At 35.8% G+C, this 24,491-nt stretch overlaps 1 protein-coding gene across 5 annotated transcripts; it reads right to left on the bottom strand.

Moving 5' to 3' along the window:
• Positions 1-4,984: 4,984 nt before the first annotated feature.
• Positions 4,985-24,491, bottom strand: LOC112512156 (sister chromatid cohesion protein SCC2). 5 transcript variants are annotated; one of them, XM_025118016.1, is made up of 29 exons: positions 24,093-24,491; positions 22,640-22,749; positions 19,771-19,925; positions 19,593-19,689; positions 19,247-19,509; positions 18,794-18,901; positions 18,542-18,653; positions 18,198-18,294; positions 17,921-18,107; positions 17,403-17,840; positions 17,215-17,335; positions 16,809-17,085; positions 16,493-16,703; positions 16,364-16,414; positions 16,092-16,250; positions 15,835-16,002; positions 15,158-15,457; positions 14,913-15,062; positions 13,618-13,787; positions 12,329-12,437; positions 11,209-11,376; positions 11,035-11,139; positions 10,712-10,945; positions 9,775-9,908; positions 8,954-9,238; positions 8,516-8,870; positions 7,594-7,686; positions 6,538-6,663; positions 4,985-5,686 (listed from the first exon to the last, which is right to left on the bottom strand). In XM_025118016.1, the coding sequence occupies exons 1-29, from the start codon at positions 24,338-24,340 to the stop codon at positions 5,477-5,479; spliced, it is 5,241 nt and encodes a 1,746-aa protein (XP_024973784.1). In that variant the 5' UTR covers positions 24,341-24,491; the 3' UTR covers positions 4,985-5,476. The 5 variants fall into 5 exon arrangements, with proteins under 5 accessions (XP_024973784.1, XP_024973782.1, XP_024973783.1 ...); XM_025118014.1 differs by having other exon boundaries at positions 16,809-17,335; XM_025118015.1 differs by having other exon boundaries at positions 16,809-17,335; positions 19,608-19,689.

The raw sequence follows: 24,491 nt of genomic DNA, 5'->3' as shown, positions 1-24,491 counted from the left end.
AAATTCATTCTTACATTTCTCATTTTAACTTTTATTCTCACATGATCATTTGTTATCACTTATAAACCTTTAATAATGATAACTAATAAATAAATAAATTTTCAATTTAATATTTCAAAACCAAAATTAATTTATATTTATACAACTTAAATTATATGAACTCTAAAATAAATGAACTTCATTTACCAAGCAGGTGGTCGCACTGGGATTAATCGGCTCGCATAGCGGCTTGGATATCCAGGTTAATAAAAAAAACGAACTTCATACAAATATTAATGATTGTCTGATAACCTAAGTAACTTGTTTTAAACATTAAGTGGTTACTATACGGACGTGATAAATGACATTACAGCCAACTCAAATTTATTTATTTATTGAAGTGTATAATATTTATATACGGCAATGCAACAAATGAACTCACATATTCTTCTCATCTTTGGTGAGGTTTGAACCTCTGACCTCCTAGGAGGCCAAAGACTACGGTACCGCTAGGCCAAAGGTAGGTGTGTTCATCGGTTGAGATCCAATGGAGTAGGTGGATCTGATCTGACCCGATCATCCATTGCATGTTAGATTTTGTTATCCGATCCAAACCGATTAACATTGGACATCCCATCCGATCCGATCCGATCCAAATCCAGTGGATGATTAGATCGGATCGGTTCCATCCATTGGATGTTACTATTTGGCTATCCATTGGATCGTATTTTATTTATCAAATCCTTCGATCCAATACTCAACCAATTATTCAGATTTGATAAATACTGATAACTCTCGGATTGAGTATTAAAACGGAAATATTCATTAGATAATGAACTATTGGTTTTGTATATTTTCTTAAGTTATTAAAAAAATGGATATAAATATCAATTAAAAAAACAAAATCGTAAAATATTAATAATTATATATAGTTATTAATTGGATGCTAGTTGGATGGTCATTGTATTGGATCAATTCGGTTTTATTAGATGTTGGACTGCCATCTAAGAATCCACCGATCCGATTTGGATGCTGAAATTTTGGATCCGATCCGATCCAATTACAATTGGATATCCAATGACGACGGTCGGTTCTAATTGAATCGCTCGGTTGATATTGAATCATATGACTTTCTGCACACCCTTAACCAAAGACGCTTTGGTAATTTATTTCTTGACATGGCTTATTCAGTTATTTTCAAATTATCAAAGAAAAAACTCAAAATAATATTTTAAATATAATTATGGTGGATCTGAAAATTTAAATATATATATATATATATATATATAATTAATAAAATACGATTTTTTTAATTACCGACAAAAACTATAATATTTTAATAACTGATTTAATTTAATTAACCAAAAATATTATTAAACGTTTAAAGCTTTAACTTGAAAAGAAAGACTCAAAAGTCAAAATTGCTTGGAGTTGAAAAAGTGAGTGGAGTGAAATGCAAGCCTCATTCTAATAATAACGTTGAGGTTTTTTTTATATAAATAACATGTGATTATTTAAATTAGGTGAAAATTTGGTAACAAGATCTCACGTTTTAAATCTGATTTTGTCTTTGTTTTTTTGGTAGCGTTTGGTACACAGATATGATTAGAGATTGAATATGACAGAATTGGACAATACAAGATAAATTGTCTATCTGATGTTTGGTATGACTAGGGTTTGATAAGACATAAGTAGACAAGTTGCCTCAAAAAATTGTTTGATAATTCTATACACCAGATAATAGTTATTAATGATACAAGTGAATATTAAATAATTTAGTGGTTATTTTTTAAAAATTCTTAAAAAATGGTTATTTTGTTAATGTAGAGTGTATAAATTGGTTATTTTGGTTAAATTCTGTTTGAAATTTGAGGGATTTGACTTTAGAAAGATTTGAAATCTTTGGTGTATTGATTTTTGTATGATTTGGAATGTAATTGAATTTTATTCTTTATAAATAATTTATAAAAACAAATTATAAATAATTAAATTACATTTTTCATTAATTGATTAGAAATCAAATGTTTTTAATATAATTTTAAATATTATTACATACAAATCCTATCAAATCTCATGAAATATTTTTCTGAGTTCAATGAAATCCAAATCCGAATAATCCTTCAAACCAAACATGGAATTGGAAAAAAATTCATTCTAAATCCAATCTAATCCTACATGCCAAACGAGACCTTAAAAATATCATAATTGGACAAATTGAATGAAAAAATAACGTACTTTAACTTGATTTCTATTTTAGGTAATGTACTTTCAAAACTTTCATTGTGGTACCTAAGATGTAAAGTTTTAAACATTTAAGTACCCGGGTAAGCGGTTGAAGCATTAACTAGTTATCATTCTGATATGACGAGTGATGTAGTATTCAAATCCATATTATTTGCTTTAATTTTAACCAAATTAAGTAAGGCATAAAACAACTAAATTGCTCAAATATGAATTAAGTAGATATCAAAACCTATAACAACTTTTAGTTGTTATCTTTAAGACCCTATCAGATTATTCGAGTTGCGTGCAAGCTGAATCAGATACCATGACATTGGTTCTCAATGATGAAGACACAGAAGATGAAAATGGAGGCGCTGCATTTCGAGTATGAGAGAGTTGCAGGTGCATTTCTCCAGTGGGTGTCGTTAAACCGGTATACATAAGTCTGTTTCGCCTGTAGGGAGTCGACGTGAGCTTTAATGTTAACCGGAGTTTGGCGAGGTGAAGTTCATCGTTTCAGCCGTTACATGAAAGGGTTAGGGAAGATTTGGTGGTTAATGACTTCGTGTGTATATATAATATGTAAATATACTTTATTATCTGTTACAAAGAAAAAAACAAAAAAGATGAGTTAAATCACCAAATTGCCCATGAGTTAACAAAATTGGAGCAGACTCTGTTAGGGATAAGGACCAAAACGCAACAAAAGGCAAACACAAGGACATTATGTGTACTTATTTTCAAAAAAAGGACCATATCCATATTATGAACAAACCGTAGGACCTACGGTGTAATTTACTCAAGAATTGATTCTAAATAGATTCAACTTCAAGATCGCAATTCGCCTTATTATCATGCTTTTCCACCTTTTTCTTAGAAGCAATTGCGGTCTCCATACCTTCACTTGTTGAGAGGGGAGTAATCGGAGAGAAAGAGAGGTATAGTGCCAAGTTCGTACATTGAGGAAGTCATAATTCTTTAGATGTGTTGATCGATGATTGATGGGGTTAAGGTTTGTGGTTAGATCAAATAATCAGCGATGTCGTCAAATTTTGGATTGGTGGCATCGAAATGGCAGCTTGGCTACAGTGGTCAGACAAGTGGTTGACGAAATGATGCTTTCCAGACTTGTTAAAGTTAAGATCCCACTTTCAGACTTTTCACTAAATCTTAGGGACCAAAATTATAATTTACTCTATCAACTCTCAAATATATGTGCATTAATTAACGGAGTTAGAAAAATTAGTTCTCTATTTTTTAAACCACATTTATTTTAAAATAAACATAAATATAAATATGAAAATTTTGGGATAGCAAAAGTATGCTTTAGCACGTTTTTTAACAATAATGTCATAAATAATGGTTACTTCTATCCTAAAATAAGCGTCCACAATTCTATATTTTTGTTTTGAGTTTGTCCTAAAAATAAAGGGTCGTTTACTAAACACTTTCCCAGTAAGTGTTTACCGGTAAAATTTAACACTATTATTTACTTACCGGGTAAAATTTTAATCCATCAAAACGACATTGTATGCAATAATTCACCCGATAAGCACTTACCACGGTAAGAGTCGTCGCCCTCACTTACCGGATAAGACTCATGGTCTTTGTCTCGCTCTTACCGGGTAAGATTTATTAGACCTTACCATATTCATCCGGTGAGGTAATGTGACTTGGTAAACGCTTACTCAGGTAAGTGTTTAGTAGACGGCCCCTAAGTTTCTATTCTCCTTCTACCGTTAATTAATTAAAAATGTAATTAATTATACATTTCCAAAACTAGGGGTGTTCATCGGTTAAAATCTAATGATTTAGGTGGATTGGATTCGATCTGGTTAACATTGGATATCTGATACGATCCAAATTCAATGGATGATTGGATCGGATTGATTTCATCCATTGGTTATCCATTAGATCAAATTAGATTCGTCCATAATCTGATCCAACATTCAACCAATTAATCCACTATTTTAACCAATTATTCATATATTTTCTTAAGTTATTAAAAAACAACATATAATAATATCAACTCAAAAACAATATCATAAAATGTTAATAATTATATATAGTTATTAATTCGATATTAGTTGGATGACAATTGAATGGTCATTAAATTGGATTTGTTTGCTTTTATTGGATGTTGGACTGTCATTTAAGAACTGACCGATCCGATTTGGATGTTGAAATTTTGGGTCTGATATCCAATTATGGTTGATCGGTTCTAATTGGATCGGTCGGTTTAAATTGGATCGCATGAATTTCTACATACCCCCATCCAAAACTATGTTACTATGTTTTTTATTATTATTCTGGACATTTTTTTGGGGGGGAGTAATCTATAGAACACAGAGTAATTAAGGAGGCCAGGTTACAATCAGATACGGTTTCTCCTCCGGTTCGCTTACCGTTTTACCTAAAGGTGTAAATGAGTCGAGCTTTTAACGAACTACTCGAGCTTAATAATTCTCAAGTTCGAGTCGAACTCGAACATAAAATAAAGCTCGCTTGACTTAACGAGTCAAACTCCATAACACCAATATTCAAGTCAACTCGTTTGAAAGCTCAGTTAAACTTTACAAGCTAAGCCAAACATATTTATATGTTTACAAATTACATAATCAAAATATAAAAATCATAGACCTTGAGCAAATAAACAAGTTAATCGATTCAGAGTCCAAGCTCATAAACGAGCATAGGTCGAGTTCCTGATATAATTTTTCGGTTCGAGCTCGAATAACCTGCTACTCAACTCGACTCAACTTGACTCATTTACGCCCCTAGTTTTCCCAGCGAAACTAAAGATAAGACACCTAAAAACGTAGAACTAAATTCACCAGAAAAAAATAGAAAATAACACTAAGAAATTAGATCCAAGAAAACATGAATGTACAGATAAGGAATAGGGTTACGGTCCTAAACTATATCTCAATCTATCGTAATAATATACAAACGCCCAGACCCAGAGGGTGCACCCGCCCCTCAAAATACACCTACGCCCCACCCTATGCCCCCACAGTTTCAAAAACAGAATCATTAAGAAGAAAGGAACCTTCAAAAATAAGAGCAATTTGGGTACTAAAAGAGAGCCTATTTTAGTAGTGGGGAAAGTTGCAAAAAATTGAAGGGAATTGGAGTGCAATTACCTGCATATTGAACCCAGGCTTCTTTCTTCTCTTCTTATAAGATTCTCATCTTCAGTGTTTTTTCTTCTTTCTTCTTCTTCGTCTACTACCAGCTGTACATGTTAGATTGTACCTGTATGGTGTATTTACAATTATAACCTTTGTCTACTTCTGGTACTAATACTGCCTTTTCTCCCACTACGGGCCCCGCTACCCCAATACTCATCGTCATCGTCATCATCGTCGTCTCCACCGTTCATACGAGCTGTTTTCGGCCTTCTTCCGGGAGGCCGTTTCCGTTTAATATTTGCTGTATAGACGGAGTAGTCGACCGTGTCTTCTTTCAACGCGTTCTTGAATTCCTGTTCAGGATGAAAATATTATAATAATAAGGAGAAGATATTGGCCCGCGATCCCAACCTCTATGGAGGTCAACCGTTCAAACCTCACTTCACATTTTTTTTAGGAGTGGGTGAGACATTTGCGGTATATAAATATTGTATATACTTCAGAAAAGAAAAACACATTTAGGGAGCATTTGGTTTGACGGAATGTTTTCGAGGGATCTCGGATTTCGTGGAAGGATTTCGAATGGGAAAGATTTGGAATCTTTGGTGTGTTTCGTTTGTAGGATTTGAAATGGAATTGAAATTCATTCTTTATAGATAATTTATAAAAATAAATTATAAATAATTACAAAAATAACTATTTAATTGATTAATACAATATAAATATTTAAACATATTTTAGAACATTATTACATACAAATCCTATGAAACCCGATGAAATACCAACTACCCCGATGGGATTTCTAAATCCAAAGTTCGTGAGGTTTCACAGATTTCAATTCCGTACTTTCGTTTAAACCAAACTCGGGATTGAAATGGAATCCAACCCCAAATCCCACAAACCAAACGGCTCTTGGTACGTGCGACTAGTAGAAAAGATAAGCGCATCTCCAGCAGAATCATCCAAAACAAAAAAAATAGAGATTTTGGATAAAAGTTGGTTTCAACAAAATCCCGAAATCATTCTCCAAAATGGAGAAACTGTTGAAGTTGAATCTATTTTTTGGGAACTTTTGACTTTCAGTTCTCTATTTCGAAGAATTTATAGAGAAACTGTTGAAGATGCTCTAGCACGGTCTAAGACTCGGATGACGCATAGATTAAAATCTATATTTCAAATTGTTCCTAAATCAGAATCAAATTACCTGATATCTTTGTACGATCTCGTGGTATGTGGTCGGTCGACTAATACTTATCTCACCGACATTGAATGGAATATTCTGCCGTGAAAGGAACTCCCCCGGCTTCGGTGGGTCAGTCGGAGAAAAAGCCTACAAAAACCATGGAGCCACATCGAATGCAAATTCGTACATAACTAAGTCGCACAAAAATAAAAGACATTATTCCCTTCATTATATAAGAATCCTTTCGTACATCATAATTCAAGTATTCTTTTTTTGTTCTAAAAAGAGCAAATTGCATCGAAATGAACGAAACTTGTCTTAGTTCCTATTTAGTGTAACAAAACATTTTTTTCTCAATCAATTTAACAAAATTTTAAATTTTCCTTAACGAAATTCCAAAATTTCCTATATTATGTAACAAAATGGACACAGTTTTAGACATGTGTAATTATTTCATTTTTTAATTAACCAGATGACAATTTAATTAATTAATTTATCTATCTTAGCAACTCTTAAATATTTTTACATTAATTAAGGGAAGATTTGAAAATTTAGTTATCAACTTTAGAAATTCTACACTTATTTTGCGACGGAGGGAGTGCCCATTTTGACCAGTAACCTGCTAGTTTTGTAATTTGATGACGTGCATTTCAGTTTAACCTCCATTTTGCCATAATCCTTTCATAAACGGGTATCCACGCATCAAATGTTGAAAGATCAACTGATTACCGGTCAGAATGGGTGCAAAATAGAAAATTCTAAAGCTTTGTTACATCGATTGAATTAAAAAAAAATCTTGGTTACACTAAATCAAAAGTCAAAACTATGTTGCATTTCGCCCTTTTAAAATAACATGAATTTCGTTAAACTATATGCTCAAATGTGGACTCTTTTTGAACTCCTACTGTCCTGCTACCAAACATTCTTACTCGGCTAAGGGCTAGAAGAGTGGAATAAGAGAGAGCGGCTCGATCGACAAAAAAATATGCCCCATGTTAAAAAAAGCAGCTGAAAGAGAATCCTAAGCATGATGTCTACCGTGGGAATGGAGCATTATTATTAGTAAAAAAGAAATACCTGGCAACGAGCGTCATCTAAACCATATATTATTTTTAGGTGCCTTTTGAGCTTCAGAAGTAGTTGCAGAGAACAAGCTGCAAGGCAGTCGGCCTGCATCACATCAACATTTTGAGCATGCCGATTTTCACTAAACAAGTATAGACTATATGCAATCAAGTAAATGATATCGATCATGATCTGAAGGCATGTTATAAAAGTCAAACCAAGCAAACCCTGTAAATCTCATGCAAAGGTAGGGTCTAAACGTAGGATGTACGCATACCTTCTCTCTACCCCAGGGGATAGAGAGGTTTCCATGAAGTCCCCCGGCTTGCCAAAAAAAAAAGCGAACAAGCGACATGAGAGTGTGGGCGATGCAAAAAATAGGTTAAAACAAAGACGGAAACACAAAAGGCAGTACTGGCAACTACTAGTGGAAGAAGAAACTCCGTTCACTGCCTTCTCTCCRGAACTCCAGTTTGGCTTGATTACTGGAACTCAAAAGCCCTAGCTTCTCTTACCTTCTAGAAAAAACTAATAGTAAAGTATAGTAAAAGATCACACAAGTACAATGAAATGCAAATAATAATGCCGTGTTTAGCAACCATAGGCTAGCTTATTTTTGAGCTTATTGAAAATTCCCGTTTGGTTACCTAGCTTATAAGCTCCGGGGTTTTTTCCCACCTTTTTTCCAGCTACGCCCCTTATATTTTTCAAATTAATTTTTCAACAGGTCCTTTTAGGTCATTTACATTGTCATCTTGCTTATCAGCTAGTTTTTACCAAACATGACTAGTTTGTCAAATAGGACCTAAGACTAAAAAATTTCCTACAATATGTTATCATGTAATATTTTAATTAAACACTATGGGAACAAATGAAACATATAACTAAGTAAAAGCATAAGCAATTACTAATATCAATTGCATGATTCCTCTACCTGGATGCTTGGCAGATCATCTAAAGAGATGACATAAGGGTTGACCAGGTTCATAGAATGTTGATCAAGCTCCATGGGAACAGAAGCAATCTCACTGGGGAACTCTTGTCCAACCGTCCAATTCCTGTCTACAAATGCATTTTCGCCAGAAACAGGTTGATCGAATTGTTCCTTCTGTATTACCCCATTTGCAGGTTCTTTCCGATTATGCCCTTGCAACTTATGCAAGAATGTTTTCATATTTGCCTCTATTGCCCCAGCCCTAACTTGTATAACTCTATTTATAGCGTAAATCAAATACAGAGGCTCTTCAGGTAATCCGAAAGGGAGTAAAGAGAGGATCTCTGTGCAGTATCTGAGAAAAAAAGAAGCAAGTTCAAGCCAAACTGCAAAACGTAACTGGTCAAGAACTTACAATGAGAATCGAAGAGAACCCACATCAGAAAAGGGACGACTGAGTTATGCCAGCCAGGAGTGTCGAATTTGCGAACAATTGAAGACATAAATTTATTTCTCGACACACGATTTCCACGAATAACCTTGTAAATTCGAGAAACGCCCAATCTTGCATAAGAGAAGGAACTACCATCCGGTTTCCCCTTAGGTGACTTGGTTTGGAGTTTTGGGTTTGAATTTTCAGAAAAACTTTGACCCATTGATTGCATGAAAATAAACGACATCTGAAGTCCATCCCCAAGACGACTTTCAAAAAAGGCAGGATACCTGAAAATATGCTTATGTATATTAGGCATGAGTGCATCAAGAAAGGATTCCCTTAGTCCTATAACTACTCCCTCCGTCCCAAAATGAGTGCCCACATTTCTATCTTAGTTTGTCCCAAAATAAAGGTCCACTTTCAAAAGTAAGTGTCCACTTTCCAATTCTACCCTCTATTATGAGATGAAGAATTTCATTACTTCCTCTATTATTAAGGGTAAACTTATCATTTAGTTAATGAAAAAGTGTAATAGACACAACATTGCTAAAATTGTGCCTTTTTCATTGTGACCATTTATTTTGGCCCAGTGGGAGTATCGTACAAATTCTTCATTTGGGATATTTCCCACTTGCAGAAAACTTGTGTGAACATCAGTATGATGAACCCAATACGGCAGGTGCATATTAAAACACCATGTGCAAAAAAGAATACAGAATCACCTTTGTCATGAATAGGTTTTGTGGCAACTAATTGCATTTTTAAAAAGCAATAAATTGGGATTAAGGGAGTAATGACAAAAAAAAGGTGCGAGAGGGAGTACTTTTCATTCATATTCATCAGCAAATGATGAGCCAGCTTTGAATTTGCCTCCTGTGGATCTGTTTCAAGTGCTATAAGGTATGGAACACAAGTAATGGGATGAACTAAACCTTGGCGCAGCACGATTTCCACGATCTGTTTCACAGGAGCAGTAAATAGTAAGTTCGGTTAAAAAAGGGGTAGGTACCAGGTAATGAGTCTGCAGTTCCATTTTGCAGGCTTTATATGTCATAAGTTCAACTTCTTATTGTATTCATGTAAAACTGGTCGTGTAACATAGCTGAAAAAAATCTCCTAACCAAAAACACAGATTACATCCACTCGAGAATAATTTGTATTGGTAAGATCAGTCCACTATAAACCACTAGGCATATAAAACTTCAGACAAACATGTAAAAGCTTGTCACCTTAATCGCAAGTGTTCAGTTGAATACAAACATCTGCCTAAAATACCATTCCAATATAACTGAATGATTTCTAGCTAAACCAATCAGCAGCCATATGGTTTCTAGCTAAACCAAAATGGTTAAAGAAGGCATACGCTAGCATAGGGTACTAAGGGCCTGTTTGTTAGCGGCTTAATGAGCTTAATGGGCTATACATGAATATTAAGTAGTGGCTTATTCAATAAGTTTTTAAGTGGAAGCTTTATGCAGAAAGCCAAGTTTTTTTCAAACATACCCCTCCCAATTAAAAAAACACGCCCCTTCCAATTATGAGAAAACCTTCCCAATCCATAAAAACATATTAATCCACACAGACAACTTTGTCTATATGGGACTAAATGGAAAACCAACCAAACAGCCCCTAACAGAAGGAATATTTTCTGGGATGTATTCCAGAAAATATTACATCCATTCGTGAATAATTCATATTAGTAAGAGCAGTCAACTATAAACCACAAGGCATACAAAACTCCAAAGAAAAAAAAGGGTCACCTTGATAGCAGACTGACGCACTTGCTCATTCGCATCCAAACATCTGCCTAAAATGCTATTCCAATATAACTGAATGATTCCTCCACAGATGTTAGTATCACCTGCACCTGCAGCAACTGGCACACTTCGGCCCGCATCTGTATTATAAGTTACTGTATCATTTTCAGCTTTATCATTCTCCATCTGGCTTTCTGCATCTAGAAGGTACTCATACACATTCTGTAGTGATTGCATCTGATGACAAAAAAAAAGTAAAAAATTGAACGTGCTGAGGGCCCAGAGAGTCGCCCTATATCAGAACCCTAGTTACATAGTGTTTTCACCTTCAGACGAGCATCAGAGCTAGAAGAAAGTGTCGCCTCTAAGATATTTTCGATCTCCTTCTCCAACATAAATTCAGGCCGAGCAATTAAAACATAACCTAACGCCTACAAACATGATGGTTGGATGAGAAATATGTAATGGAAAATGGGAAAAAGAAAAAGAGGACGGATTACCTGCAACGATCTGATTTTTAAAGCAAAATCCTCTGCATAGAAGTACTTCTTAAACACGCTGAGACTGCTGACAACATCCACATTCTGTTTGCTGGACAAAGACATACCCAGCAAAGAGCTTCCATAGCGAATAAGCAATCCAAGGCAGAAAAGGGACCGGCCCACTTGCTGAAAACAATCATGAATGAGTTTGTCTAAGTTGTTTTCTAATTCTGGGAAGTGTACAATAACAAGTATTTATCATGGACCAGGTGTTTTAGGCTGAGGAAAGCAAAAAAAATTATAAAGCACTGGTAAAATTAAAGAACTTAAGGAAGTGAATCTTCATAGGTATACAGAACCATAAATGGTGTCTTACTGCACCTCCAATCTACAATCAACTCCTACTCTATAGGCCACAGATGCAAGTTTCACTTCAACCCCCCCCCCCCCTCTTTTCTCAAAATGTCAATTTCAGCCATCCTTTACCTCTCCTAAGGACCTCCTAATGGTACAAGTTTCCTCTTCTGACCAGTGTATTCAAAGGCCTACGTTAGAGATGGTGAAACCACCTTCAAAGGTGCTGACGTAGCTTCTCCTCAACTGTTGCCACCCAACCTTCTATCAGACGAAGGATCGTGTGAGAATAGGAGTTAAAGTCAGAAGTGTAAGAAGGGATTTGGACCCTTGATCACTTTTAATCCCAAAACAACCCATGAATTGCGCTTTAGAAGGGAATTGATCCAGTGTATCTCATTAGTGTTGATCTAGTGGTTCTCTTCGATTAGGATTTGATCTAAAGGATGGAGATCCCTTCTTACCCTTCTCACTATAACTTTCATTCTCACCAGAAACCAACCCCCTTGTATCATATATCCTCGTTTAATATCCTTCATTGTACACCGGTTGGTATAAAATCTCTCATGGGTAAAATTTAAAAGAAATATGATAAACATAAAACTTATACAAGAGTTAAGCAAGAAGGGAGGACTTGTAATCAACAAGAGATCAACTTAGCACTTTAAAGGTTCTAGGAGCACCAAGTTCAATATGTTACATAATACACACACAAAACAATGTCAGTTAAAACATAAGACAGCACTCTAAGATAAGATATCAAGACGTTTTAATAGGTCATCACCTGCTTGTTATCAAAACCCAGAGCATCCAAACGTTTGAAGAACACTTGAATAAGATATCCAATAACAGATGCACCCTTTCCTGCAACTTTACTCAAGGAGCAAAGACACCTGTAGGTTCACAAATTATTATCATTAACACAGATAAGAAAAGGTATATGAGGAAGTTAATGGGTGACAGAGAAGCATAAATTGATGAGAGCTGTTATAGCATGACCGAGGTTTATAAGAGGATAAATTGCTAACTTATAGACAATTATATTTCAATCATGACATGTTTGAACACAACACACTCGTATGTATAGAACAAGACTATTTGAAGGGTTGTGGAAGGAAGTGAAAAACTAGTAATATACCATGGAGAGAATGACTAATTTGGTTTCTGAGATAAGCGCTTTCAATTCAGTCATAACATACCATCAAGATGGTAGCTCTCATCCTTACCAGAGATGGACACGCCACTGGTCAAATTAAAGCAAGAAAGGCTGTTTTAAGCTAAACCAGATTTAACAACCCCACCGTTAAAAAAGTAAAACGTCGATATATGGTTCGAATCAGCATTTGACTATTCAAATCTTCAAAAAAAAGCCACCTGGGATTTTTAAACTAAACATATCAAACCTAGCATCATCTATCACTAAACATATCCAATATTTGGCAGTCAACCGCATATTACATTTACACAGACTGATTTAGAGAAATTTTACAAATAGCCAAAAACACATATAAGAATTCAGCACAAAATCTATGCAAACAATAAGCCATGACCCATTGTCCATAATCCATACACCAACATAAATTGATGATTTGCTTGATAAGTATTATAAAATAGATTAGAACATTTAAACAGACAATCGCAGAGATATAACGATATAGTGCTATCAGTGTTGAACATCTGTGCAGAATACATAAACAAAGGCATACATGATGCACCAGAGAAAACTAGACACAAAAGAATTCCAATCATATAACCAAACAAATTATTCAGCAACTTTAGGCAAGAACTTAAAAGAAAGTGTACAAACAATTGGAACAGATATGGACTATTTTTAAGAACTAAGGGGCTGTTTGGTTCACGCAGGGGAATGAAAATGGGAATGAATTTTCATTCCTCCCAGATTAACCTGGAATGAAAATTTGGGCCTAGTGGGGGAATGATCCCATAATATTATATAAAACCAAACGGTTTCTTTTATTTTCAATCCCTTTAATTATTGGTTAATACCTCTAACCAAAAACCCCTAAAAGTATAACAATTCAAGGAATAAGAGTGGTGAAGAATGCACTGTACTTGATGCAAGCATGCACGACAGTCAAAAATGAATGTCGAACGATCATCTGCTTCAAATCTTGTTCAAGATCTTCAACTACACTTTGAGGAAGCTTTCGTAGCAAGGGCATAACAGAGTCGATCACAAACACTATACTTTCCACTAGCTGTGCAACTGCTCGATTGTCAGCCTGATACAAACATCACCAAGCTAAAGCGCAGTGCCAGAAGTGACAATTATGTGTATGAATAATGATGCCTCAAATTTTTGCATGATATATAAATTAAGAAAGAAATGGGCCATAGAAGCTAAATGAAAATGAGCAGAGATCATATGAGAATTCAGCAATTTATTTTCCTTATTCACACATTCACAGTGTGACATCAAATTTTATTCCCTTGCTTATACATTGAGGAGAATGTGAATAGTCGTCAATAACCACATACAAGGTTGATAATTAGAATAATTTCCCACTCTCTCCTTACTAATCTACAATCCCAACCATTCCTGCTTTGCACTGTGAATGCATGAGCTCCTCGTTGCATGTGGCTTTCCACTATGAACCAACAAGTTATTCTCTGTTGCATACCTCATTATCCATCCCAAAAATTCTACTTCTAGCAAGTTAAATAGAGAAATTGGTTCGCCCATATGTCTAATAGCTCAATATACTTGAAGTGCAAAAGACTCAGATCTCACAAATATGAGAAATTCCCATGCATAAAAATCAAGGTTATACTAAACTTGCTGACATATAACACTCCTGCCTTCTGTTGGAGTCCAACATCGGCTAGACTTGGACCATTTCTCCTATATATATGTTGGAACCTCCTTTTTCTCCTCAAGGGCTCTTTTGGAAATTAATCTGGGAGTTCCACATATTCTCACATGGTATAGAGCCAAAGTCTATCACTCTAGGGACTCGACACTCGTGCTAGCCTCCTCTCGATCATCTAGCCTCCGTTGGAGGGGGAGTGTTGGAGTCCCTCATCGGCTAGACTTTGACCATTTCTCCTGTATAGATGTTGCACCCCCCCCCCCCCTTTTCTCCTCAAGGGCTCTTTTAGAGATTAATCTAGGAGTTCAACATATTCTCACACCTTCCAAAGACCAAACATGAGGTAAAAATAAAGATCTGGGGAAGGAGTGAAGGACCAACATAAATCTCTGTATTAAATGCTAAAGTGGCTTATTTGTTTTGGTGACTAAAGATCCTCCATACGACACAATGGGTATCACAAGCCACACATAATTAGTGCTAATTCTACCATAATTCATGAGAGTTCTCTAAATACTAAAAGCAATTACTGATAACCTGTTTCTTTAAATAGGGCTGCAACGTCACCACAAACTGGGAAGGATTAGAGGCCGGAGCACAAAGTGCAGGATCCACTAGACAGAAAGCGTGCAAGAGTAACACATAGTGCAGTGCACCCACATCCTCATTTATATTCATTTCCTCCACCTACAGTTTACAGGTTAAAAGTCGAAGAGAAAAGATAGAAATTTTGACTGAATGCAAGAGTAAAAAAGATGAACATGCAACACATAAAAGCATACCTGCAAAATCTTTTCCAACAAGCACTTGCACATAAGCTCACATCGCTTTCGTACCGATGCAAGCATCATAGGACTTATTCCCACAGCCTTAGCTGATTGTGGCAAAAAATCAAGGGCTAAATTCCGTTTAATAACAATAACAAGAGCTTGATAACTAGGCATCTTCCGTAGCATTTCGACCATTTGCTCAGTCTTCTTTGCTATTTCCAGTGTTACAGAACTACCATCTGTGAACATTTGATTTTGTGAACCCGAAGGTTCCTCAAACCAGAACTCATAGAATGTCTTGCACACAAGATCCTGTGAGCAAGAGAGGATAATTATGTTTGTCAACAAAAAAATGATATTTTTTGAAGAACGGTAAAACTGACAAAAAAAAGCATATGGGCCAACTCATGAGACTCATGAGCAGAGAATGGCCACAAATATCACCTAGAACTCTTACAAATGAAGGCAGATGCATAGGTGCATCAAATGACATATTCACACCGCAAAACAAACTGCTCTAGTTAAAAAGGAAATGTGGATATATCTGTGATGAATGCATCTTAATCCAGCACTTACATAGGTCCATTCTATGATGTCAGAGTGAAAATAGAATACCAATGGGAAACAAAATATGGTATTTTACCGCTGTTATAATAAAAGTACCATACATCCTTTCTTGCCAATACTACCTGAATGCTGGATTCTTCATCGCTAATACGAGAAATAATTTCAATGCAAGCACTGTTGAACTCCGGGAAATTAGCATTAGAAGTACACATATCCCTTATGATCCTGATGGCTCGTTTCCGAACACTCACTCCAGTATCTTTCACTCTCTCAGCTACCTTTCCATAGTACTGATAAGAAAACCAGCAAATGAGGATGTAAACAGAATAGGAAAAGATTGAACACAATGCGTAAGGATGAGAATTTCAATTCCCATTACCCTCAGAGCAACATCAGGATGTGAAGCAATATATCGGCCAACAAGTTCCAGTGCTGCTTCTCGTACAGATATAGCAGAGTCACAAAACCTTCCTTCAACAGCTGTCTGAACTAATTTATCACCCAAAACCTCTGGATCAGCCTCTACAATAATACTAACCTGACCTCAGAATAAAATGAACAGATAAAACAGAGGTCAGTAACTCAAACCAAAAAGGGGAACTTTCTTCCATCAAATATGTGCCATAGAATTTATTATAAAACTTCACTTACTGCACGCAATGCTTTAGCACGAATCACAGGAGAATTCTCCCTTAGACTTCTCTGTAATCAATAAAGTTAATTAAAAAAAGCATAAATAGTCATATACATAATACAAGCAACAAAAGATAGCTAGAATACCAGAAGCATGTCAAGAATTTTGTCAAATCCTCTGGAGAAAGAGCTATTCTGTCCCAGCGCCAATGTTATCTTCTTGACAGAATTTCTTGTCAATAACGATGAAACCATCCCAGAACCACGCACAATTGCTTTAGATTTTATCCGAGCAAGGTAGTGGAGAAACTTCTCCTGACTACTGGGATCGTCTTTGTACCACAGACAAATATAGAACCTGCAAACATCATATTTGTCATGATTGATGAAAATTTGTTTCCCTCGGGAGACCAATGACTCTTAAGATGATTAGTAAATGATGAATGGTGCACGGACTACAGACCATCTAGTAAATATATGCACATCTTCAGCAGATCCAGAATCCTGGAGGTAATTCAATAGCATCTGTTGAACAATCTCCGTTTTTGTAATATCAGTAGTGTCCAAAGATTTTGACTTCTTACGAGTGTGATTACCTTCACCCCTACCCTGGGCCTTGCAGTAAGATTGTAAAAAAAGAAGTTGTTTTCTGCAAAGGCATAGCTGACACAACCAGCTGCTACCAGAAACTTCATGTTCTCTTATTCCCATACAGTCTACATGAAATAATCTCTGACAACCTTCACAGAGGACCAATGGTTTTACGATCCTTGCATCCAAACAAACAGAACATGCATCATTCGGAGGGGAATCGTCATCCTCATCCCCTCCTAGTAACTCCTGTACAATCCAAAAATTTTCGTTCTTACAGAGGACAGCTTCACGTTTTAACCTTGCAGCAATCGTACCAAGAACATCAATGGCAATGGACCGAGCAGCAATATCTTTTGATTTAAGCCCAGCATTGTGCAGCAGTAAGACAGAAAGAACCTGCAAGAAATTTTCTTTAACAAAAAAACGCAGACGCTTAAGAGACTGCTAATTGCATGGATAATACCTCCAGAATATGAGCTGAAGCAGGATATTCTGGCAAATTCAATGTTGCCAGTAGATCGATAACAAGATTTTCCAACATAATTTTGAACTCAGATGCATCCTGATTTTGAGTCTTCGTATTTGCAAATCGCTGAAGCACTCGGCTCCAGAAAAGACAACATGCATCAGTTACTGCCTCTTGGGATTTATGAGGATAACTAGAATCGATTCCAATCTCAAATAATGGATTGCTATCAGGTGCTTCCCTCAAAGAATCAGGAAGGTTCGCACTACAATGAACCAACTGAATCAACAAAGCAGTTATCATTTGAATCTGCCTTTGTTCTTCATCGGCAAGGTGATAAGTTCTAGGAATTCGCTTTGAGAATGGTAATTTCATCAGCAAATGAAGTAATTCATCCATCACATAAACTCGATGTTGAGTATATGAGTAAAATATCTGCCCAGAGATAACTAAAATTAAAACCATTAATAAGTTCAAAGTTTGTATAAAAAGAAACAGAGGTCAAATGTCCATACTCCGCCTATTAGACTGATTGCCTTCAATTGTAAAAGTTGAATGTTATCCACCAATAAAGTGGAAAAGCATGTCTTCACTAGCTGCAAAATGCAACTATCTGATAGGCGTTCTATCATCAGCAAATCCTTCAGAAAACCAATTATGGTGCACAGTTTCTGAAGTATGTTATGTGCTGCAGCAGAAGCCCTAACAAAGGAAATCTTAAATTATCAGTGAAAAGCTCATTGTGTGTTTTGAGTCTTGACAACTAAGTTCTGCTGACTTATTTATACGTACTTGTTTGCTCCTGTTTTTTTCACTTTTACACTCCTAGCAGTACGTCTTTTCTTGCTAGCACTTCCAAAATCCTCATCATAATCATCTTCTTCTTCGTCTGTCAAATGAAACAAGGGAGAGAAATGGAAAAAACTTGTTAGAGATATAGGTAAATGAATTTCCATCTCTGCAAATAGTTATTCTAGTAGTATTGCATTAGCCTTAGGCTCCTGCTTCCACAATAAATCAGCAAACAAAAAAATAACTCGTACACTAGTTCCTAGACGCTGTAACATGGTTAAACATCAAATAGTTTCTAAATTCCCATCAGATCTCCAGTGTCTTTTGCAGATATGAGAAACTACCTTGCAAATTGCCATTATCAGTTGGTCTGTTGGCGGAACGATAAGTTGGATCACAAGCTGACATGACGTCTGCTATTTGTCGCCTAGAGAACTCCACGATTCTTTCAATGATCTAAAATTCAAATCAAGAGAAACACAAGATTGAACATGGTTGGCTGTGCCATCATTAACAGGTAATGAGATAGTGAACCCCAAGGAGGATAAGTTCTGTTCAATGAATTTATTAATGTACTGTTTGACCAGGCTACATACCTCTTCCTTGTAGATTTGCTTTGGCATGCCACTATAAGCCATAATTCCAATAGCTGCATGGATGGACTCAAGTGCTACCGTAATTGCAGACACTACATCCGAATAAGACTGGACAAGATAATAATTTACCAGAATGGAAATCATTACAGGCAGATTATCATAAACAGAAAAAAAACAAAGAATGCACTCAGACAAGTTCATCATGCATGAACTTCATGTATCGAGGACGTGTGAAATAGCTCAACAATTCACACCTCCAATTAAACATAATAGACTGATGTAAAAAACAGAGAACCAAGAAACCAGACAGAGTTATCTTCTGATGACTGGAAATGACCAAAATATAAGCAGGACAGGGAAAAGGGAAATCCAGAAAGCTAACAGCTGTCAGGGTATGAAACAGGATAGCCATGATTGATACTTCCATTATAGAATTGAAGATCACAAACTTACATTTTCAGATTGATTGATGGATAGGCCTTCCGCGCTGTGAATCTGATGATCGAGAATTTTTAACATTCTCTCAAGAACAGCAACAGGAACCAAATGTAGGATTTTGTTAGCTCGGAACGACATAACTTCTTTCACAAGAGTTCTTATGTCGCCTATAGGCAAAAGTAACCATTCTGCTTCACCTTCTTCACGATCATCCATTGGAATTTCTGCTTTCCCACACAAATCCTCAAGTACTTCACAAAATCTTTCTAAGGCGGCATCTGAACAATTTATGCATAAATCTTAAATATCCAGTTAAGATGTAACAAATTGTTAGAAAGCAGAAAGAAAGAAACTAAGGAACCTTTGCGCTCAGTACCATCTGGTTCAGTTGATAACAACGTGTCATCACTTGCTTTCTTCTTGCCTTTTGGTTTTCTAGATGAAGATGTAACAATATCCTGCAAATTCATCTCCATAATTAGGAGCATAACAAGTGAATATATAAAAAATAAAATCAACAAAACTGTGGTGCCAAGTACATGCTCATGCTCATGCTCATGCTCATGCTGAAGCTGAGTTTCCCCTTTGTCTTTCAGGGCTTCACTAATGGAGGATATATTTTGCACGAACAGCTTCCTTTCAGGTACCTTGTTATTAGGTACCATATTATTATACATTTGCTCCTTCACAGGACCTGAGAAACTTAGAAAATTCAATAAATGATAAGCAAGGCAAGTTTAGGATAAAATCATAATTAACGCCTCTACATATTGCTAGATTATATATAAGGTTAAAACCAAGTGATCATCTTCCAGAAAGACAGTTAGAAACAATATTCATGTCAAGCCAACATACACCAAAAAATTTCAGATCAACAGTGAGATCTAGGATTTAACTTTATATAAGAAGGCCAATCAAGGCTACAATTGCCTCCACTGAATTCCACCCTGAATCCAAACTATTCTATTGAAGAATGTCAGTACTAAACATGACGTGTGCAGCATATGAAACCAAAAATAGAGAAGTACATGTATATTCATATATACATGGATACCAAAAAAAATTACCATCTACATTCTAACATGTCTGATTTAACAATAGATTATCCCACTGCTCCCAAGTATAATCATCTAAACTTACTTGAGTTTGTTTCTCTTAGAAACATCACAAGTAACACAGCTTTTGCACAGAAAAGTAATGACAACGTTACCATGCCAATAAATGGATAAGCTGATTTACCAAAGTCATATGGGCCAAAATGAACATTTACAATTCGGTTCAAGTCTCATGATTAAAAGAAGAAAAGCTTTTACAAGATAAAATGATCTCCAAGGCTGCTTTTGTTCTACTACTTCGCTTCTCCACTTTGGGTTCTTATCTTTAACCCTCACATCATGGAAACAGGAGCCAATAATGAAAATGGAGAATGTAAGAGAACGGCCAAGAATAATGTAGCCCTGTAAAAAAATTTCCATAAATACCATAGTTCCATATCTGAATTCCATCCTCTGGGTGTCTTCACGGAAACAATCAAGGGTCTTCACAGAAAGAGCCGCTCTATCCTTTGAGGTAGAGGACAGGTTTGCATACATTCCCCGTCCCTACTTTTGAGTGGGATATATTGGGTTCGTTTGGTTTGGTCCATATATGAATTCCATATGCATGGCTATTTCTCTGAACAATTCCTTGTATCAAAATATAGGAAGAAGACAGAGAAACGAGCTTAAACAGCCTCTGGCTCGAGTAAAAGTATACAACCACAAATTTATACCATTCCAAAACACATGTTTTTGAGAGTGCCAGTCATAATCGTATTAGGTGAACTCTATTCAACAAAGCTGCAAGTCGTTACAGCCATCCAGATTGATCAAGATGCCCCACAAATTTTGTCTGGTAATTCTTCTACCATCTTCCATGCTACTTTGATCTCTCAAATTTCTAGCATATCTTCGAAATCTTTTTTCCTAATTGGCACATTTATCAGTCAAAATTGATGGTCTGTGAACCATCTTATAATCATATTATATCAAATATCGGCCAACTTTTTCTAGGTTTCTTGTTTATCTATCTTACCTCTCATCTAAGTTGCACTCTTTTTCTGAATATGCTCTTCATTGTTTTCCCAACATTAAGTACCAAGTCTACTGATCTAGTATGTAATCACAATAACTCAGAAAATCCTAAGTAAGAAGGGAAGGATCAATTTTAAGTAGCGGTGTTCAGTAAATTTTTACCTTCTATAGCAATTGGAACCACGGCATCCAAAAGTAATTTCAAGTAACAGTTACCACTTATCAACACGTTCTCAAAGAATCCAATATGTTATCTTCCAAATTATGAAACTTCTATTTGAAATATATCCAGTGCAATCTATCAGTATTTACTATTTCGGTTTCAAATAAAGTTAAGACTTAAATTAACACCTAAGCGAGAAAACCAGTGGTGATAATTTCTATACTCGTATACAGGCAATGACAGTACCAAATTTTTTAAGACAAACTGAGAAGTCTCACTGTCCATGTTGACCATTTAAGGACATAACAGAATGCAAAATGGAAGGCATGTGGACTATAGTTAGTAAATGACCAAAAGTAAATCTTCCTTTTTTATACCAACTATTAAAGCATGCTTCAAAGATAACCTAAATAACTAACTTTTATTTAATAGATAAAGTTAATTAAAATGAATTACAGACCGAATAAAAAGTTCATCACCCCTCATTTAATGGTGTATATATAAATAATAAATATAATATATATATACATTGACCTCCCTCAACGACATTCTCGATTACTTCCTCATCAACCCCGCTGCTAGTGGACATGCTCATAACATTAGACAAATGCTGCTAAAGTTTCTAGGTACATCACCAGTTCTGAAGGATCCAACAAAGTTGAATTTACTGACCTGAATTAGTTATCTCAATGTGATTAAAAATGCATTGTTCGTGAAAATATACTATTCAATGCATGTTTTAATTAAAACGTGGGTATATGAATGAATTTTCATCTTATTCCAGTTGCCTCCACTTTGGCTTCCACAGAAGCCTTCAAGATTAGATAATACATTACTTAATATTAATAATATAAATGGATAGCGGATAGATGACAGTTTCTTATCAGTGTGTATCATGATCACCACCTGCTTCCAATTTCAGTTCATAAATAGTATGCCTACCAGTAGAACTTCATTATTAGTTTACAATGGTAAGATGACATCTAGGAGCTGAAAGTTTTTCATGCTACTTTGGTCTAATTCTTGGTTGCTGAGAAAGAAATCCTTCGTGCATCCTAATAATCTTTTCTAGTTAGAAAAGTTCATTTTCCTCAAAATGAAGTTGCTAAACATCTTGGGATGAACAAGGCTGCTAAAAGAAACATTAGAATCAGCTTAACAGGCTTTGTTTACCTGGAGCAATGTGCACAAATGCTTCAGAATTGCATCTAAGAACCTCATTGTAAAGGTCTAGATGTTCTCCATGACCATAAGGTGATTGTCCCACCTCCGCTCTAAGATTCCTGCAAGTAGAATATGATATCTCAAAAACAATTCCACCTGAAGTGACAAAGGTTCATATTTGGATGAAGAATAGATTAAAATAAATTGCAAAATAGAGCCTACATGTTATATTTTGCAGATCTTTCAGAAAACTGACAATATGCGGTTATACCACAGCAAATGAATATAAGATGTTTGAAGAGAGAGAGAATGAATTTTGATAACAATGGTCAACAAATTACCATGTACGTTGAATTTGAATGACCATGCATCTCTTTTGTTGCAAGGCTAGTAGTAAGTTTTACACCATCAATTAGAGCATGTTGATTATTATGCAACTGCTAATATAGAAATGCTGTATAACCAACACCTTGGCATGACAACCCTTACAAATAAATCTCCAGTGCTTACATTCAAATATTAGATTCACATAGCATGCCAAACTATATACGATTTTATAAAAGCATGCAACTTTCTGCAGTAATAGTTTCATAGGTTTTCTTAATAAGAAACTCAGATTCTCCAAACAATTCTCTTACAACCAGCACTACATAATCCATAGTTCCATACGAATAGACTTCGGAAGGAAATCATTGGATGCGACTATTGCAATGGTGCCATTAACTGAGCCACGCAACAGTATAGTATACACCCGCCTTCCATTCTAGACCAGGTTGTTATCAAGAAAGACGCGGATGTAACAAATAGATCCAAGGTGGAATCACCATCTTTGCGAACTCAAATCAGCTGGCCTTAAATAAGAACTGAGACTTCACCACATACCATATTCTTTGGTAAAAACTGGGAGATTACTTCTTACTAACAGTAGCATCATCTTATGCATATCAGTAAGAGTTACAAATAAGATCTAATCTCAGGTAGACCAAAATAATATCAATATAATTTAATATATTCTTTGCTGTTTTATGATTTGATCTCTCTTATTTATATAATTAGTTACCTTATGTGCAAGCTTTATACTAATCTAAGGCCGACAACCATTGTTTAACATGCTTTTAGTTTCTTATCCAGCAAAAATGCAACATAAAATTTTCCTGAAACCTGTTCCTTCACAAATATAGCTACTAAATACTGGTCTAGACTTGACTCCTAGTTCAGATATAAGAATCTTCTTCAGAAAACGCAATGACTTGGAGATTTTTTGTTTAATATGGAGCAACATTGTCAGGTTAAAATGCAAATTTAAATCCCCATCTTACATCACTCTACATGCTGAGCTTCACTTTCAATCCAGAGTACAAATATACAGTAAAATTCTAACATGCCAAATATGAGCAACGGCTTAACAATAACAACAATTCGAGACATTAAAAACCACAATTCAAATAATTCTCAAACTCACAAGTAAGACACATCCGTAGCCTGGAGAAGTTTTGATATCTTGCTAGCCTGATCGGCAATGTCACTACGGTTTAACTGCCTAGCAGAACCAGTAGGCTCGTCAATCAATCGCAAGTCCTGGTCAAGAGCACCGCAGAACACCGGCAACGACGGCAACGGCAAGCACGGAGCTACTTCAGAATGAACAGTGTTGGAGAGACTGATACCTCTAGGTATCCCTTCTCCACCTCCAGCACAAGAATTCGTCATCGAAATCAATCTCTCTGTACAGAGAAATGTGGTAATACTCTCATCAAAGGGTTTAATCGCGTGGAATTAGGGTTTTTTGGTGAAATTTGAGGAAGATTGGAGTTCTTCCGGTGAAAATGAGCCCTGGGGAAGAAATGTTGAATTTGGGGCT

The sequence above is a fragment of the Cynara cardunculus genome (assembly GCF_001531365.2).
Source record: "Cynara cardunculus var. scolymus isolate 2C chromosome LG 5, CcrdV1, whole genome shotgun sequence".
NCBI classification, from domain to species: domain Eukaryota; kingdom Viridiplantae; phylum Streptophyta; class Magnoliopsida; order Asterales; family Asteraceae; genus Cynara; species Cynara cardunculus.
The sequence above is the reverse complement of the archived record's forward strand: the minus strand, read 5'-3'. Positions and strand labels throughout refer to the sequence as shown.

Bases quoted from the DNA above. Each gene is read 5' to 3' on its own strand.
- LOC112512156 (XM_025118014.1), bottom strand. From the start codon at position 24,340: ATGACGAATTCTTGTGCTGGAGGTGGAGAAGGGATACCTAGAGGTATC. The intron at 16,003-16,091 runs GTAATGGGAATT...TTTTCTTATCAG, and splicing joins ATCCTGATGTTGCTCTGAGG to TACTATGGAAAGGTAGCTGA. The intron at 10,946-11,034 runs GTGAAAACACTA...TTTTGTCATCAG, and splicing joins GCTCTGATGCTCGTCTGAAG to ATGCAATCACTACAGAATGT.